Source organism: Thamnophis elegans, chromosome 5 (assembly GCF_009769535.1).
Source record: "Thamnophis elegans isolate rThaEle1 chromosome 5, rThaEle1.pri, whole genome shotgun sequence".
NCBI classification, from domain to species: domain Eukaryota; kingdom Metazoa; phylum Chordata; class Lepidosauria; order Squamata; family Colubridae; genus Thamnophis; species Thamnophis elegans.
In genome coordinates this window covers 65,696,748-65,711,407 of record NC_045545.1, presented here as the reverse complement: position 1 = coordinate 65,711,407, position 14,660 = coordinate 65,696,748, and the positions used below count along the sequence as shown (strand labels likewise).

The window sequence follows — 14,660 nt, the reverse complement described above, 5'->3', positions numbered from 1 at the left end:
GATGTTCCGTGGGGGGACAGGGACTGGAAAATGTATTAGTTTTCACACATTCTGAATACAATGGATGATGGTCTGGGAAGAGATTACTTGCAAACTGCTACCAACAGTCTGGTATTTTGTAGCCATACTGAATGAGCCCCTTGTTGTTTTTTCAGAAAGTCAGGCCCAGCACTGTAGAATCTAAAAACTCATCAGTGGTTTGAAAACTGACTGTTTAGTTATAAATTTACATGGATGTAGATTTACCAAGTTAAAAAGGAAAGCCTTGTAGCGGCTTCATATACAACAGCAGCTGCATATTAACTGCTGTGAAAAGCCTGAATCCATACTGATTCTCTGGAGTATATACTTACACCTTTACAAATAAGCTCTGCATACTTGCAATAAACTTACAGACTGGAAGCATAATGTGTAATTCAAATCTTCAGAAAACAGAAATGCAAGGAATCCTTCCTAATTGTAAAAAAAGTTCAATATTTTATGTTTATAGAGATTCTCAGCTATGGTTGTCCCAAAGGTGCTTTTTCGAAAAGCAACTAGACTTTTTCTTTTTTCTTTTTTGCTTGAAGACATTTCGTTTTTCATCCAAGAATCTTCTTCAGTTCTTCAAGCAAAAAAAAACAACAAAGTCCATTTGCCTTTTGAAAAAGCACTTTCAGTTCAACATTTTATCTCACCTTCCAAGCCTATGTACCATTCCAGAGAACATTCACCGTGTTCAATGTGCATTCATTCCAAGTGCCTCAACCATTAGACATTTCATCCTTTCATCCTCTATGGCTTGAACAATCAGTTTTCCACTAACTGTCTTGTATGTGACAATATTCCCTTCTTGATACTCAGTCTTTATGTTAGTCTAATCAATTTCCCTTGCAAGCTTAATGTTATCTTCAACTGGCGAAACTTTCATCTCCTCCTGATCAGAGATCAAATGCAAGTACATAAACTTATGTATGACAGTTCACTGACAGTATTTCATTCATAAAACTTGTATTAAAGAAATATCTTTAAGGAATCTTCTGTACATACAGCCTGAGTACATTATCATGTCAGTTCAGTTTTCTACAGTGCTTCTCAGATGAGTGTCTGGTTTTGAAAATGTGTCATCTTCGACATTACCCAAAACATAGTTCATTTCATATTAAATAGAAGAAAATAAGAGTCTAATATCCTTTGTTTAACAATGATGATTGTGCTAGTGCATCAAGATCTGCAAAGCACACTTATATAGTAGGCATATTCTCCTTTGTTTGGTTTCAGGTATTTGATACCAGCATTTATATCAAACAAGAAACAGATGAGTTAGTACTGATTGATAAAGACATCAACAATAAAATACTCACAAGTACTGCAGAAAATTGAACGTTTGTATCCTGCATTTTAACCTGAGGTATAGTTATGCATCTTGTTTCATAAAAGGCAATTTATCTGTTTTGATATTACTTTCACATCACATCTTTATGCTGCAATTTTATAGAATATTGCTATTTGCTACAAATATGTAAAGAATAACTCTCATAATGTAACTTTCTAGGGCAGGTGTGAGCAGATGACATGCTTCTAATTGCATTAGAAGCTGTGGAAGTGCAGTGCTGCTGGTGCTTTCATTTTGGAATAAGTCCCCAGACATTGGTTCTGTAGTTACAATTAGCAACCATTCCATTGATAGATGTTGAAGCTTACTATGATTAGAAATGATTTAGAGGAGATTATGCCACAATTACCAGATGCTTATAGAGTTTGCAGCAATGGCTCTATTTGCATATACTTTACTGTGACATTTTGGAAGCAACATTCCTCAACTATGTACTTTTGAACATGTTTTGTGAAGGAATCAATGGTCATGAATCCAGGTTCCCCAAAACTGAAACAGCAACAATGATCAGTTTGTCACCAAATTGCCCACAGACACCAGGAGCACGGTTTGCAGAAATCTTAGGCTCATTGACAAGCATTTAATTAGGTAGTACAATAAGATTTTTTAAAACATTCTTAGTATCTTTTCATATGGTTAGAAGATTAACCATTAAAAATATATATGGCTGAGCATATTTCTTCCACAGAACCTCTTCAAAATTAACCAAATTCACTTTGTTTCCATAGACTTCAGATGATATTTATAATGTGCTGATTCTTAGTAAAAAAAAAGGCCAGAAAGTCAGAGGCAAGCAATCTGGAGAGCTCTGTGAAGAAAATGCTGTAATAAAGATACAAACACGTCCCAATATTTCGCCTCTTCCAGAACCATTTACTTTTTCTTAGTTCTGCCCCTTACCCAAGATTTGAAAATACTGTCCTTTGGCCTAAATTGGTGCTCAGCTAAATTTCTCCAGATTGATGCCAGTATCAATTGGTTCAGCACAGGGTTATATGTAGAGCCTGCTAAGGACAGCCTAATATTCCCTGGCTCAACTAATCTAGCTGGCTTCTCCAACTGAGTTGGGCTGAACATCGTTCAAGATGAGACTCATGACAACTCTTTGATTTCAGGAACATTACATAGTTCCTATGGTTTAGTTACATACTTAAACCTACACTGTGTGCTTTCAAACCTCTTTCAATTTTACTCTCACAATAGCATGATTTTTCTTTTATATAATACATGCTGAATTTCTATAGAACAAGGGTCCCCAACCCCGGGCCGCAGCATGCCAGCAACTGGGCCATGCAAGTAAGCGAAGCCCCATCTGCGGGAGGCAAGCAGCACATGAAACCACATCCCCTCTGGAGAAACCTTTCTCCATGGAACCGGTCCCTGGTGCCCAAAAGGGTGCAGGCCACTGCTATAGAAGTAACTATTATCAGCTTCTGGCTATTGCAGAAAAGTAGATAACATTTTTTTCATTTAAGTATACACCCTAATATTGTTACAAGAAATACCTATATACATGCTTATGAGGCTTAAAATTTTACACAGCACAAATTAGTAATCCTTCTCAAATCCAGCATTATATTTTAATTTTAATCATACAAATAACATAAATGCAAGACATTATCAGCTCTGTGAATATCTATAGCTAGTAAAAGGGAGGCCAAACAGCAAAGGTTTTAGACAACTATGAGTTATATGATGCGCTTCTCTCAAAATCAGCAACTCTTTCATAAATAAACAACTAGTTTACATATCCAGAAATGTAATATGAAGGCGTAAACTTTTCTCTATCATGGCTTAATACCACTAAGATCCATATCATTTTGGAAGTTTGTGAAATGCTCATTCTAAAAGAAATTGTGTCACAGCTACATTGGGAAACTGGATTTATCTCTTGGTGATCTCAGTCACCAAGTAACTGTAGGAAGACAATTGGTCTTATTCAATTTTTACCAAATTTGATAAGAGAATAATGTTGGACAAATAGGCTAAGTTTTGTGTCCCACTTAGACTTTCAGGTCATTATGCAAAAGGATCTCACAAAAAAGCAAGCTTTAGTGAATCAAGTTACTGATCACAAATACAATTGTATTCATTTATTCTGTTCAAACCAGGGGTGGGTTCCTGCCAGTTCTAACCTCTTCTATAGAAGAGGTTCCACAAATCTACCGTGCCGTTTAGAACCAGTTCCAGCTCCCTCCCCCTGCCCGTCCGCACATCATCAAGATGAAGAGCGAGAGGAGGAATTCTGGGAGTTGAAGTCCACAAGTCTTAAAGCTGTCAAGTTTGAACACCCCTGGGGTTTTTTTTCCTAAAGGGTTAGGGGTACGAGGGTCTTGTAACTTGACAGCTTTAAGACTTGTGTGCTTCAAATGCGAGAGTCCCTTTGGTTGCTAAGCAAGAGCACTGTTAAGTGAGTTTAACCACATTTTACAAGTTGGCCATGCCCACCCAGTCACATGACTGCCAAACCACTCCCACTCTGTCACATGGCTGGCAAGCCACTCCCACCTGGTCACATGGCCTGCAAGTTACTCCCACAAAGCAGGCCACACCTACAGAAGAGGTTCTAAAAAATTTTGAAACCCACCACTGGTTCAAACCCTTGTATATAGCATTCAACACAAGGTATTATTGCCAAGTCAACCAAAATAGAATTAAATCACTTTCATATGTACACAGCTTAGGACTTCTTCTCTAGTAGAAGATGCTATACATGGACAATCTTACAATTTAAGGCACAGCCACGATATCCATGATGATGCTAAAATGATTGCACACATTCAATGATATCATCATGCATGTGTATTTTATTTACTTCAGTGTTGCGATCTCGTGCAATTAAATCATAGCATTCATTTGCATGCTAACATCACCACACAGATGATTGTACGTCTTGCCCTCCATGGACATCCACAAGCAGAGTCAATCAGATTTTTTTCCCAACTAACAATGAACAAGCCATCATCACAAACAATTTCCATTGCATTGTGACTAACTAAATGAGCAACTTAGAAGAAATGAAGTTGAAAACAAGTACCATAATTCTATTAAAATTCCATTTAATCACTCTCACAGGGAGAAAAACATAAAAGAGGCTTTAATAGCTACATCAAAAGTGGAGTTATATGATTCCAGATTCTCAACAATTAATATAATTGTAGTAGTATCTATGAATTTTGTGAACAGTACTCATATGCTAATATTCAGATCCTGCAACATGCACTGCAAATATATATTCTAGCAGTATAGAAATATAATATGAAAATGCATGACATAACCTTATAACATTGCATTATAACTCATATCTACTGTATTTCAAAAGGTTCCTTATTTATATCTATATATGTATGTATCATGGAAGAGTTTCTCTATTCAATTATCCTCTGGAAGAATTTCCCCAGGCACTGGAATTCTGGAAACTCTCCCAAAAGAAAAGAAAAATGCCCCAACATAATTTCCTCTACAAGCTTAATTCAAGTTGCACTAATGCTCTTCTAGGATAAACTCAGTTGCAACGGTAAAGACTCATCACGTTCAAAGTCCACTATAAGAAAACTACTGCCAGATAAGCAGCTAAATGAGCAATTTGACACATAAAAGCATGCAGAGCAACCAACCTGGATTTCTTGGGCTTGGCTTTGGAGGAAGTCTCTAAGATGTTCTTCTTCTCTTTGGACTCCTTTGGGGCTTTAGGCTCCCGAGGCTTCCTGAGTTTCTTGGCCCCTTCCTGCTTGGGCTCCTTGGGCTTTTTGGGCTCCTTGGGCTTTTGGGGATCTTTTGGTTCCTTAGGTTCTCTTTTCCTCTTTGGTTTTACTTCTCTCTCATTGCCCAGCTCTTGCTGCCCCAGCTCTTTTTTCTTTCGTTTCTTTTTTACCCCAGTACCCCCAACCCCATCGTCCTGCATCCCATTATGGCAGGTTATCATATTCTGCACAATCTCACTGGGTACCTCCACGGACAGCACATTTTGATGGTCCTTATGGGCCAGGCTCACACTGGCCAAGTCAGAGATTGTCAGCAAGTCACTCAAATCTTCCTGATCTGGACTTCCATCAAAAGGGGACCGTGGCTTGCATTCAAAGGTGATGGAGTCATCAGACATTGGGGAATGAGTCAATACTTTAAAATTTGGCAGCTATATATATATATTAAAAAAGGAGAGAAAGAAATATCATTTTAAATAGAATTATTTAGCAGTTTATGCAGAGACATTCTTTATGGGAGCATATAATGAAGTAAAGGAAACATATTATTTTTCAAAAATCTGCTTCACAAATATTTTTTTGAAATATGGCAATGGAACGCTTCAGTACTTAATTCTGGAGTATACGTCCCAATGTCAGATACTTAGCTCACTATTTCGTCTAATTCTAAAATTTGTGTGAGATGAGGATGTTGGAGAATAAAATCCATTTCTCAACTGCTTTAACTGCTTCACAACAGGAACTAATAAACATGTATGCCAGATTCTTCTGAAAAAGAATCGGGGTTACTTGCATATTAAAAAGTTTATGAATTGCCCAATTCAGGATTCTAATTAAACACTGGAAGATATTATATATGATGAAACCTATTGCCCATTTACAATGATAGAGGAATAGCATCTAGAATTTAATGAAAGGCTACAAGTTATGCCCATAAACAAAATCCTCATTTAGCAATCACAATTGGAACTGGCAGTTAAGCAAAGTAGTCACCAAGTGAAATTGCAACTGGGCTTATAATTTTACTTCAACTTTCCTTTGCTTTAGAGACTTGCAAAGGTCGTAAATGCAAGAATAGAAATGTGCATATTTATTGTTAACCTATTTCCATCCTCCATCCTGCTTCAATATTAGCAAGAACTTCAAAAATCCATTCAGTATCACTATGTGTAAGAAGCATTAAGCAAAATCTAAAACATAAATTTGGTATTATGGTAAAAGACATGGCTCATCCACTATCAATATCTTAAAACACAGTACCCTACATTTTAACCAATGCTACTACATTTCAGAAGAATTTCAACATTGATTCATACTTGTGATGATTGATACCTTTTCCCAATCGCTGTGTTGCTTTTGTAAGCTGTGTCAAGGAACTGTATGACCTGAATCTATAAAACCTTTTACAATCTGGTCAAAGTGGTCAATCTAAGTGGTTGCAATGTTACATAAGAAAAAGAAGATAAATTACTATCTCAATGTAGCTAAATTAAGAGCCACTTTAAAGCAATAATTTGTTTGTGAAGATGTCGTATTTGGCAGATTTCTGTGTCTGTTTCAGCATATGTGATTATCAGTTTTGTCATTAGCACCTTTGCTTTTATTTGGAAACTGAATGCATCAGTTTTGACACACATTCTGTGGAGAATGTAGTCTTCTCCTTTGTTTATATATAAGCACTGAAAAATGTTGGCTTTCAATTTAAGAATTTAATTTTAAAAAATGTGAACAAAAATCTCATTGAAATCAAGATTATTCTTATAAGCTGGGCTACAGAGAAGTTCCCTAAAGATGGGTTTAGGATAAACACCTGTGAGCAGGACAAGAAGTAACAGATGGAAACTTAGCAAGGAGAGATCCAACCCAGAACTAAGGAGAAGTTTCCTGACAGTGAGGACAATTAACCAATAGAATGGCTTGCCTCCGGAAGTTGTAGGTTCTCCACTGCTGGATGTTTTTAAGAAGAGATTGGACAGCCATTTGTCCAGAATTGCATACAGTCTCCTGCTTTATCAGAGAATTGGACTAGAAGATCTCCAAGGTCACTTCCAACTTTGATATTCTGTATCCTCACTTACTCACTCCCCATATACAGTGTTTCCCTGAAAATAAGCCAGGGTCTTATTTTATTTTGACCCACAAAATATAGCTTGGGCCTTATTATCAGGGGAGGGCTTATTGTTTTTGGTTGCCAGGCGGTTGCTCTCTTGCGAGTGGGCTCCCGAAGAGCCGGGCACAGCCTCAGGGTCGAATGGCTGTGTTGCGCTGTTGCAACAGCAACACAGCAGCCATGAGGTGACCACACTCACGAGCAGCCATCCAGCAACCCCCATTTCCAGCTGGGCACAGCACCATTCACTGACCTAGTTATCTGTTATTAACAGTTATCTCATGCTACAGAATACTATGCTGGTCATAAATGCAATGATTGGTCACAAAGCTGTTTTTTTTACAACATTCTAACTTTGAATGATTGCTAAATGAATGGTTGCTACCGTGTTTCCCTGAAAATACGACATGTCCTGAAACTAAGGCCATGCCACATTTTTCGGGTGCCCAAAAATATAAGCCCCCCTGAAAATAAGCCCCCTGGACAATCCCCCCCTCTGGCCTGGCAGAGGACCACTCGCCGACCTAGCGGTATCCCAAAGGTGCCAAGCCACGGGAATGAGGTGGGGGGCAAAGGCGCTCATGTTGCTTGGCGCCTTCGGTATACCGCTAGGCCAGTCAGCAGCGATGTGTCCAGCTGGAGAGGAGGGTTGCCAGGCGACTGCTCTCTTGTGAGCGGGCTCCCGTAGAGCCGGACACAGCCTCAGGGTCAAGCGGCTGTGTTGCACTGTCGCAGCAGCAACACAGCAGACATGAGGTGACCACACTCACGAGCAGCCACCCAGCAACCCGCCTTTCCAGCCGGGCACAGTGCTATTCACTGACCTAGGGTATTGTCAAGCCGCGAGAGCACCTGTTCGCCACCCTCAGGCTCCAGCAGCTCGGCACCTTCGGAATGCCCCATGGTCAGTGAATGGGGCTCTGCATGGCTGGAGTGAGGGGTTGTGCGAGCAGCTTTTCCGCTCCCCACTTACGCGACTCCCAGGCTCACAATGCCCTTGCCTAACTCTCCCTGCAGAGCCAGGGCATCTCCACTGCTTGCTGCCACCACCCGCCACATGGCTTTTTCTGTGGTTTCAAAAGCATGGTGGTAGGATGCCGAGTCTTCCGGCAGTTGCCGCTCTAGGAGTACGTTCTATGTTTGTACGCTCTGGGAGTATGCTCTGCGGGCAGCAATAAGGTAAGAAATTCATAAGAACAATATTAAATGACACAGCAAACAGGAAGATCACATTTTGTTCCCTTTCATGACAACACTAAAAGGAATGCAATTTGTGACAAGCATATACTGTGTGTATGTGCGCGCGCACAATATATATGTGTGTGTATATATAATTGTGATAATATACACACATATATACATACATATTACACACACTTTGCTTTTTTTATGAAAAAAAGGGCATTGGAAGAATATCTGAAGAATAGTGAAAAAGATGTCCTGAAGCTAGTATACCAGGACGGCTTATTGAGTACTAGAGAGGCCAAACTGGTCTACAAGAAAAACCAAATGGAGAAAAGAGACATAGAAGGACAAAGCATTACATGACCAGTACATTCAAAAAATAGCAGGCAAAATAAATAATAACAAGACCTGGCAATGGCTAACAGCAGAAATGTTGGGAAAAAAGGCAGAGGGGCTAATTCTGGCTGCACAAAACCAAGCCTTAAGAACAAATGCATACGAAGCCAGAATTAAGAAGATAGCAAACACAGCAAGTACTGCCTCAGCGGGGAAGCTGAAGAAACAGTGGACCACCCAGTTAGCTGCATGACAAAGTAGCAAAACTGGAAGATCTGCAAGAAATGTCATTTGCCTGCAAGCAAGAACTGGTAGGACCATAAACTACAGAAAGTTATAGAAAATGAAGATATTAAAATTGCTCTGGGACTTATTCAAACTGACGACACACCTGCAACATAACACCCCAGACTTAATGATTGTTGATAAGAAAGGCAAAAAAAAAAAAGTCTGGATAGAGGATATGGCAATACCAGGAGACAGCCGAATTGAAGATAAAGAATGGAGAAGATAAAACAAAATACAAAGACCAGCAAATAGAAATAGAATGACTGTGGCAAAAAAAAGCAAAGGTAGTACCAATAGTAATAGGTCCCTGGGTGCAATCTCAAAAAAACTGGAGCCAATGAACACCATTGGCATTGAAAATTCACCATCAGTGTATTGCAAAAGACACCTTTCTAGGAACAGCTTACATCCTGCAATGATACCTATAACAATATCAGATATCAACATTGGCCTATCCTGGGTCTTGGGAAGGACTCGATAGATGAATAAAAATTTCAAATCTAGTCTAAACATTTTGCTCATTTTGCCACAAACCACAAAAATAATAATCCTCAATGATCAATCCTCAACCCTAACCCTATCTTGACACCGTTGTAGAGCTCGTGTGCTCTTATGAAAATGACAGCTATAGGCCTTGATGGCAGTGTGATTGAAGGCTACTTGTTGGAGACTAGTGGGCTTCCTTGTACTATTGGTTGGCCTCTGTCAGAACATAATGCTGAATTTAATGGACTAGGAGTCCAATGCAGCAGAACATTGTTTATATTCCTGTATACCTACAAGAAATATTATCTGAATTCTTATTTGTAATTTTGAAAGCTATTTCCATTCAGTTCAAATAAAAAAATCAATTCAGTTACTGCATTAGTGGCTCCAATAAACAAATAATCTAACATATTACAAGACTGCTCACTTTATTTCTATTAAAAGTCAGAGTAAGAATATTCCTGCACATGTTCATAATAAGTTACTTCTGTGCTTATAGGTTACCTTATGAATATGTATTTGTATAATTCTTACCAAGTCACAATTATTGAGTTCCTGTTGCATTATTAATTCTCCTTGATTTAGGAAAAGCTATTTTTGGTTAATTTTACATGATTGTATATGGTCATCAGTAATCTAAAAGACAAATTAATGGCTGAATTAATTTAAAACAGCACAATGCTATTGAGAAATAAATTTTATTTAGTTAAATCTATTTCTATAGCAGCATACATAATTGTTCATCATAGAGAAAAATCTATGTGGACGTTAAGAGTCGAAAATGACTTGAAGGCATATAATCAATCAATCCATGATTGCATGCATAAATTGCTTTTGTACGGCTCAGTCTCATACTGCTTGCTGTTTAGTCATGACAGAGTTGAGCATCATAAAAGTTTAATAATAAGGTTATGCCATATCTAAAAATTATAGTCCTTTAAATATTTTCCTTAAGATCTTATGAATATAAAAATGATTACAAGTTAACAAAATGTGTAATTAAAAGTTTTGTTTTATATACTACTGCAGTTCTTTCTCTGTTTTACCGCTTCTATGCTTGTTCATTTTCTGTTCTAGATATAGCAATAGCAATATCACTTAGTTTTATTCTAATTTTAATTTTTTTAAACTACCTTGCAAATCTGCATAGATAATCCCTAAGTAGCAATAGCAATAACACTTGGACTTATATACCGCTTCACAGTGCTTTTACAGCCCTCTCTAAGCAATTTACAGAGTCAGCATATTGCCCCTAATAATCTGGATCCTCATTTTACCGACTTCAGAAGGATGAAAGGCTGAGTCAACCTTGAGCCTGGTGAGATTAGATCTATCAAATTTCAGTCAGCCAGCAGTCAGCAAAAGTAGCCTGCAGTACTGCATTCTAACCACTGCGCCATCATGGCTCTTATATTGTATAAATGCTTTTCTACGTAAGCAGCATGTGAATTTTTTTGTAAATGTGTTTGTATAAACAAACAAAAAAACACCCAATTGTGGCAAATCTGCTCACATTTATATCACTACAGAGATTTGTTAACAATCAGATTCTATAAAACTGACTCACATTCCAAAGTACCGTATATACTCGAGTATAGGCCGACCCGAATATAAGCCGAGGCACCTAATTTTACCACAAAAAACTGGAAAAGTTATTGACTCGAGTATAAGCCTAGGGTGGGAAATGCAGCAGCTACCGGTAAATTTCAAAAATAAAAATAGATACCAATAATGTTTTTGAATATTTATTTCAAAGAAAAACAGTAAACTAGCGGTGTATTCAATGAAATACTTCACTCACCTCATGATGCTGATGTCCCGCTGTGATGATGATGTCCCGTGCAGCCGCGGGAGCGATGTCCCGCCTCCTATGACACACGGCACAGTGATTCCTATCATTGGATCACTGTACCAGAGGAGGTGGGACATCGCTATGTGGCTGCTTGCCATAACAAGGAGGAGGTGGGACATCGTTGCAGAGCGGCAGGAGGGGGAGGAAGGGGAATCGTAAGACAGCCCTGCATTACATTAGAACGTGAGGAGGGGGGATGGTGCGGTGCGCGCTGCGCGGCAAACTGACACAGAGGGAGGGGAAACTCAGGGGCACTGGGCCATTCACGAGTGTCACCCAGCGGCATGGCCCCGCCCCTTTTTCTCCTCCATTTCGGGCAAATTTTTCACTGACTCGAGTATAAGCCGAGGCGGCTTTTTTCAGCCCCAAAAGTGGGCTGAAAAACTAGGCTTATACTCGAGTATATACAGTATTTCAGACTTCCTTCAGGAAGGAAAAAATAAAGATGCCAGGAGTAGAATTATAAATGCTGAACCACTATTCTTCCTAGCATGTACTAACGTACTACCTAATGTAGTTAGAAGCCACTAAAATTATTAGTGCTTTCCGATTTCAATAACATCCAAATGTCTCTTCAAATGCAGTATGCAATTTATCTATGGGATTTTTATTGATTGATTGGATTTTTTGTATTCCGCCTTTATTTCTTTATAGGTAATTCAAGGTGGTGAACATACATAATACTCCTTCCTCCTCCTACTTTCCCCACAACAGCAACCCTGTGAGATGGATGGGGCTGAGAGAGACTAATTAGTCCAGAGCACTTAGTTAGAATATGATAAGCTAACATTATTAATGATTAACTAGTATTTTTTTTCTTTTTTCTCCTTCTCCTTTCTCTTTCTTATGGGGACTTTGATATTGATTATAAATATTCCAACTTGACTACAAGAACAGGTCTTCATATACTTAATATTATATTTGTTGAAGAAGCTATTATTTCAAATTAACATGTTAATAAGAGGACTGTCAGCTTAGAATATTCTGAAACAATGTTCTGTTTAAGCAAAGAACCTATGTGCCATTACTGATGCAAAATATATACAACAGTTCAGTTTGTAGAGGATGTTATCAGGAATTCAAAAGCATCCATAGTAGGACCAAAGATCTGTGCTTCCCATCTAAAACTGTGTAAACACTGTTCGAGTACTGCACTTTAAAGGCAAACTGTCAAGATAAGTAGACTTCAAAAATGTGACCTACTTCTTTAACCATTTGCCTGTGTATTTGCAAAGTAGATAGAGCTCCTTAGGCAGTTTTGAAAAGCACTTCAAAAGAGGTCACTAAAATGTAATTAATCCACCATTCATAACAGAAATATGACTGGCTTACCACAGGCCATGGAGTACCATGCAATCCCAACAGATATTTAACTTGTAGGTTTAACACTGTACATATCAAGGGAGAAAGGATGCTGAGTTATCATTCAGCTTTTTTTTCTACATGTCTTTCACCAACAGCAATTTGTATAGCTAACTTGGAAAAAGAAGAACATGCATATGAAGAAGACAACCAATCCGCAGGTAGAGTTTTGTTTTTTATTTTATTTACTTAAGTTTTAAAGTAAGAAACTCTTCTTGATTTAAAAAGCAGTTTGCATCTTCAATGCTAACATAAGCTGTTCAAATCAACCTTATTGTCTTATATTTGCTTCCACTGCTGTTTCAGAAAAATGTCTCCTGCCGTATCTAAATATTGGGCAACACAACATGAATCTGAATGTCGTTGTCACGTTTGCAAATTAGAATAAAAAATCCAAAATATATGTAAACGTATCAGGATGTCTATAGTCATCAGCTTCTATTTCTATATTTCTGGGGAAACAAGTCTTGAGATTTTAACCATATAAGGAGTTTATTTATTTATTTATTTATTTATTATTTAGAGATTTATAATGTAGTCCAAGAGAGTTAATTCAATGTTTTTAAATTAATATGCTAATTCTATCTAGGGACTTCTTACCCTAAGTTTCTTTAAGCCATCCCTTCTTTCATCCACTTCTAGAAAAAGGTGAAAGAAAGAAAACAACAAATGTTTAAAACTAGCCCTTGCTAGGACAGACATTGATAACAGACAAATAAATATATTTACTTGCCACTTTTTGATACTAAACACTGTAAGCACCAATCTATATTCCGAACAGAGTAAACAGGGCATCAAATCTATTTTGATTGTTCAGAATCAAACCAGAGAGCCCAATGTTGTTTTCTAACCCAATATGCCACCATTATAGCGCTATCATGCTAACTCTCAATACATAAAAACAGAGTAAATAAAAACACTAAGTTAAAAATTATTAAAAATCATAAATCTACACATTTGTATGACAAGGTGAGCTATATCTCTAGGCCCTTTCATCTAAACCTCTGATGAAAAAGGTACCCAAAGGACATTTTACAAAGTTAAATAGGGACATGAAAAGACAAAGGACTGGAAAGTAATAGACTACTGCACATGGTAAAGCACAAATATTTTCCATCTGTGGTAACATTTTTAACATGCTTCCTCTCTCCTTCCAGAATAATGCAGTTTGGATTAGATATATTTCACAGCTCATCAATGTATGCTCCAAGTCACTTCACTAGAAATTATTACCAAAGAAAAGGAGGTGATATAAATACAGATCTATCCAAGGCTTCAGTATTTTACAGGAAAAATAGACTTCCAAGGTAAAACATAAATCTTAGTACAACTGCTCTAATGCATAAAAGGAAACACTCACAAAGGGCAGCAATACAGATTCTCCTTCAAAATACATTTGCTACAATCTGCTACATGACATAAAGCAGTTTCTCTGCTATTATTTGGATTGCTTGGCAATTTATTAAACAAACTGTAGAGAAAGAACATAGGGGGTTAATCTGTGGCCTTCATGGAACATTTAACTTCCTCTTCCCCTTCTATTTCTTACAGTCACTGCTGCCTTTATCTTGGAAACAAACTCAATGGTTGGCTGCCAAAGAATGAAAGCAACATCACTAAGAAAGGAGATTCAAGGGAATTTTTCCCCATAGCATTCAGTAGTATCCTGCTAATTGACAAATAAACATACCCACATCATGCATTTGGGAAGGAAGGTACATGTATGTCCATCCTATTTAACAAGGAATGCAGTCCTCCTGCGTCCTACATTGAGCTTTGAAGATTAGTAGCAGCAAATCATGGGGTTGACTCAATGCTTCTCTGAAGCTCAAAGGCACATTCCAAACTCCTCAAATTCTATCTTAGGAAAAATAATCATATAATTTCTATTCACAAGAAACTCAGGTTCAATTAGACATATTACAGTTTCCAAGAGCAAGAATCACACCATCAAGCCACCCT

At 37.9% G+C, this 14,660-nt stretch overlaps 1 protein-coding gene across 2 annotated transcripts in view; it reads right to left on the bottom strand.

Moving 5' to 3' along the window:
- CHD6 (chromodomain helicase DNA binding protein 6) overlaps nucleotides 1-14,660 on the bottom strand; it is a 115,093-nt gene that overhangs the window by 52,040 nt on the left and 48,393 nt on the right. For both annotated transcript variants that reach the window (XM_032218151.1, XM_032218152.1), the window contains exon 5: nucleotides 4,993-5,510. In XM_032218151.1, coding sequence (XP_032074042.1) covers nucleotides 4,993-5,510 — 518 coding nt within the window. The remainder of the gene's footprint in view (nucleotides 1-4,992; nucleotides 5,511-14,660) is intronic.